Below are 2,405 nucleotides of genomic sequence, written 5' to 3'. Positions count from 1 at the left end.
ACCCACCACATTACAAGAGAACCACTGCTCCGCCACTAATGGAAGGAATTCTTGGTTCTGGAGCAGGAAGTTAAAGAAACGAAAAGGTCGTTTCTCTTTTATGGTCCCGGTTTCAAGAGTGACCCCGCAAGCAGCATGATCTAAGAACTCGGGTTCTCCAAACACAGCAAAAGAAGAGGGGTAGATGGAGTACCAAGCCGATTTTACCAGGACTCTATCTAGCTTCTTTGCAATAGGTCTCGTCCTTGATTTATTCCACCAAGTGAAAGAGTTTCCTCTATAAGTCAGCCTCAACCAAGGAATCTCTCAGGTCTCTAGTGCGCTTGTCCACATTCAATGTAGGAGGGTTAGAGTGCTCATCAGGGTTAAGGACTTGATTGAAATCTCCTAAAGCAATCCACGGTTTGTTTTCCACCATCGGGGAGTTGGCAAGAGATACCAGTTCAGCCCACAGCTCCTTTCTCTGAGTTTCCTCATTTGAGGCATAGATGATTGAAACAATGATCATGTCTTTAGCCTCTGGCAGCAGAACTTCACAGGTTACCATCTGTAGGGACTTTGAAACCACCACAACTTGGACACTAGGATCCCACAAGACCCATATTTTTCCCAAATCTGAAAAACCATAGTTTTCTTCAAAAAGACAGCCATGAAGAAGATTATTTACAAATTTCTTCATCTTCTCCTGCTTGACGTGGGTCTCTATAAGACCTCCAAAAAGGGATTTTCTTTGCCTAATCCATTTTTTAAAGCCGCTTCCATGGCTATATATATTAAAGCCGCGGACATCCGACAAAAAAGGTTCGTACACATTAAAAACTATGTGAGTTTGAGGCTCTTGCCTCGCTGAACCTTGTGTTGCCTCTTGGAGAGAGCAACTTGAAAATCGTCCACAAATTCATCTCCCGTTTCATCGCCTCTCTCTGAAGATAAAGTATCTGATGAGTCTGGTTCAGCTTCAGAGAGTGGATCCTCTGTGGTTGGGGGATTTGACGCCTTGCAATGAATCGATAATCCGCTAGACTCCCCTATCTCCAGAGGTGGGTTCAACACCGGAATCGGAGCTTTTTCAGCTTGAGATGGAGCGCTGGTGGGTTTAGCTGGTGCGACCTGTGAGGAGACTCTCACGTAAGCCATCTTAGTAGCCTTCGCGGGGGCAGATCTACCCTGGTCTAATAGGGTCTGGGGGTGTTTCTTTTGTTTCCTCCGATTAACATTCTGCTCCTTATGCTCCTTCAACCTCGGACAGGTCTCCTGAGAATGAGTCGTAGATTTACAGGGCGAACAGGTGATAGGAGCAGTCGGACATCTTTTTAGAGTATGCTCAATGCCTTTGCAGTGGGAACAAACCGGCGGCATCCAGGGACTTGAGACCAATATACGCACGATTTCCCCTGAGGGAAATTGAACATTCACCACCTCCGGCAGCGGTTTGCGTGGATATATGACGGTGAAAACCTTTGCCACTTCTAAATTTGTTTTGTTTGCTGTCGATGGGTGGAGACATTTTGGCTCTCCCACCATAACTGCAACATGTTCAAGGCCTTCCTCATTGAAGAATTGCAGGGGGACATTACGAAGCTCTAGCCAGATGGGGGCAGAGGATAGCTCTGGTTTCTTTGGGATGACGCCTGGTTCCCATTTGGCAACAAACATGGTTTGCCCTTCGATCTGCCAGAGTCTCTGAGATATGACGTGGTGCCTGGTAAACGCGTTGGGGATACGAAAAAGGAAGGTGTTTCCATCAAGCTTTGAGACCGAGATATCTCTGTATCTCTTGCTCCAGATACCATTAACAATGTTGTGGAGGGTGCCTTAGGAACGGGGGTCCGAGTAGAATTGTCCCAGGACGAAGAACTCCCATGACTTGCGGTTGTTTTCTATGACTGAGTTAGGGATCTTAACACAGACTTCGCCCGAAGGGAGGGTGAAGGAGACTCCTTTCTTCCGCAGAATCTTGGAGGTGCCTTTGACCATACCAACCCAGGAATCATCAGCGGTGGTTTGAGGTTCACCTTGGTTTCCCAGAGTGGATTCCTTCTGGGATTGTTCAAGAGTTACCGTTTCTGTAGTGGGTTGTGACGAGATATCTACCGCACTAGCTGGAGCGGGGCCTTTTAAATCAGTCCTCCGCTCTTGTATTTCCGCAGATTCTGGGGTTGGGGAAACAGCCAGATCTGGAGAAGTTAAGGTTACAATGGCCAAGTCTGTCCTTTCTGCAGTCGATTGGGCATATTCGGGGCTACTGGGAGCCTTGGGGGCCACTAGGTCAGTGGTGGGGGATGTAGACGATGAAGGCGGCAGAGGTGCTGATAGGGGTGACGAGGTCGGGACGAGGGGATTGGTGGAGGGGGACGGAGGCGGGGACGACTTGCGCTTCTTCTTTTGCTTCCCCATGAGGAGGG

At 48.3% G+C, this 2,405-nt stretch overlaps 1 protein-coding gene across 1 annotated transcript; it reads right to left on the bottom strand.

Moving 5' to 3' along the window:
- Positions 278 to 1,656, bottom strand: LOC104734094. Its single transcript, XM_010453600.1, has 2 exons — positions 843 to 1,656; positions 278 to 615 (listed from the first exon to the last, which is right to left on the bottom strand). Exons 1-2 carry the CDS (start codon positions 1,654 to 1,656, stop codon positions 278 to 280), a joined length of 1,152 nt encoding a protein of 383 aa, XP_010451902.1.

Source organism: Camelina sativa, chromosome 12 (genome assembly GCF_000633955.1).
Source record: "Camelina sativa cultivar DH55 chromosome 12, Cs, whole genome shotgun sequence".
In the NCBI taxonomy this organism is placed as follows: Eukaryota; Viridiplantae; Streptophyta; class Magnoliopsida; order Brassicales; family Brassicaceae; genus Camelina; species Camelina sativa.
This window is presented reverse-complemented; position numbering and strand designations above follow the sequence as displayed.

Bases quoted from the DNA above. Each gene is read 5' to 3' on its own strand.
- LOC104734094 (XM_010453600.1), bottom strand. From the start codon at position 1,656: ATGTTTGTTGCCAAATGGGAACCAGGCGTCATCCCAAAGAAACCAGAG. The intron at 616-842 runs GCAAGAGCCTCA...ATGGTTTTTCAG, and splicing joins GCAACACAAGGTTCAGCGAG to ATTTGGGAAAAATATGGGTC.